Here is a 1417-nt window from a genome sequence, read left to right as displayed (position 1 = left end):
GTATAAAACAATGTCCATAACACACATAAATTAAAAAAATATATATTAAAAATTTCAAACATTGCTTTAGATTTCAAGAGCTGATTATTAAAAGTGCAAATAAATAGAATGTGAACAAGAATTAGTTCAAGAAAAAATCTGAACAAAATAATTTACTTCAAAACTTTAAATAACCTTTAACTACTGATTGTTTAAAATCACAGTTACAATAACCTCAAGTTGGATCATATTAACACCTTGAAACACCTTCACCATGACTAAATACACAGTTCAATCATTTAAAGCCCTTTGAGTTCTCACACTATCTGTGAACGCCTGCTGTCACATTTCTGCTCTGCTTTTATCCAGCAGCTGTCAGTCTGCAGCCCCTGAGGCATGCTGGGAGATGGAGTCTCAGATTATCTAATTAGTGTTTCWTCTGCTTCTAACAGAAATCACRTGTAGCTCACACACTCCCCTTAACCAGAATTCAAGAAGAAAAAAAACACAATCTGGTTCTGGATCAGGACCAGTCAAAGGTCAGGGGTCATCATGGAGGTCAGCAGCCTGTCAATCAGTCTGGTTATTCAGGAAAACACCTGAAAAGACAACAGGAGATACATTTAACTGTGGTCTCTTCTTCTCTTCTTCTTCGTCTTATCTGCTCATCAGCTGACTGTCAGGATGGAACTCAGCCCTGGGTCATAACTAGCAGGTTGAATAGGGTTAGGTTTAGGGTTAAAACTCAACTCTGAGTCATGACTGTCAAAAYTGAACTTAGCCCTGAGTTTTGACTMTCATTCAGTCTCGAATCTTAACTGTCAGGCTGTGACTCAGGTCTGAGTCTCGACTGTCAGGCAGCAGAGGAGCACACAGGACTACTTCACACCAACATACACAATATTCTTAAAACTGAAAATGTATTTATGTGAGAAGTGAGGGTGTATGGATATATTTGAGCATAGCCATTYAGGTTTGAAACTGTTTGGTTTAGAGAAAATCGACCATAAAATCGTATTTGGAAACTTGTGTTTCATGATGCATTAAAGTTCTAATTTCTGTGACCCTTTCACTATGAAAAAAATGGTTACCATCATGTTACCATTCGTTATGAGTCAATGGAAACTTATTTTACATTAACATCTCTGTCTTTACATATAACAGCTAAAATAAAACACACACATATCAGAACAAACAGAAGCTAAAGCAGTCTTACCTAACTAGTCCAGCCCATGCTGATCAAACCAGGAGAATCATGTTTGGACCTGAGTGATCTGCGTCTTCGGTTTATGGGGCAGTTCTGGAATTTAAGGACAGAGACAAAGTCTGAGTGAGTCAGATTCAGAGAAAAGTCCATGAGGTGTGTTTGACAGTGAGACGTACCGGTTCACATGTGTTGGTGCTCTTCACACACAGGCTCACTTCACAGTGCAGGTAG

At 38.5% G+C, this 1417-nt stretch overlaps 1 protein-coding gene across 1 annotated transcript in view; it reads right to left on the bottom strand.

Moving 5' to 3' along the window:
- Positions 1–69: 69 nt before the first annotated feature.
- LOC106534091 (pancreatic secretory granule membrane major glycoprotein GP2) overlaps positions 70–1417 on the bottom strand; it is a gene marked incomplete at its 5' end in the record, with an annotated part of 3129 nt that continues 1781 nt past the window's right edge. Inside the window, 3 exon segments of the mRNA XM_014030602.1 lie at positions 70–578; positions 1196–1279; positions 1363–1417. Of these exon segments, the coding sequence (XP_013886056.1) occupies positions 1196–1279; positions 1363–1417 (139 nt within the window).

Source organism: Austrofundulus limnaeus, unplaced genomic scaffold (assembly GCF_001266775.1).
Source record: "Austrofundulus limnaeus strain Quisiro unplaced genomic scaffold, Austrofundulus_limnaeus-1.0 Scaffold1089, whole genome shotgun sequence".
Lineage (NCBI taxonomy): Eukaryota > Metazoa > Chordata > Actinopteri > Cyprinodontiformes > Rivulidae > Austrofundulus > Austrofundulus limnaeus.
Note: the sequence above shows the minus strand (reverse complement) of the source record. Positions and strands in the feature narration are given on the sequence as shown.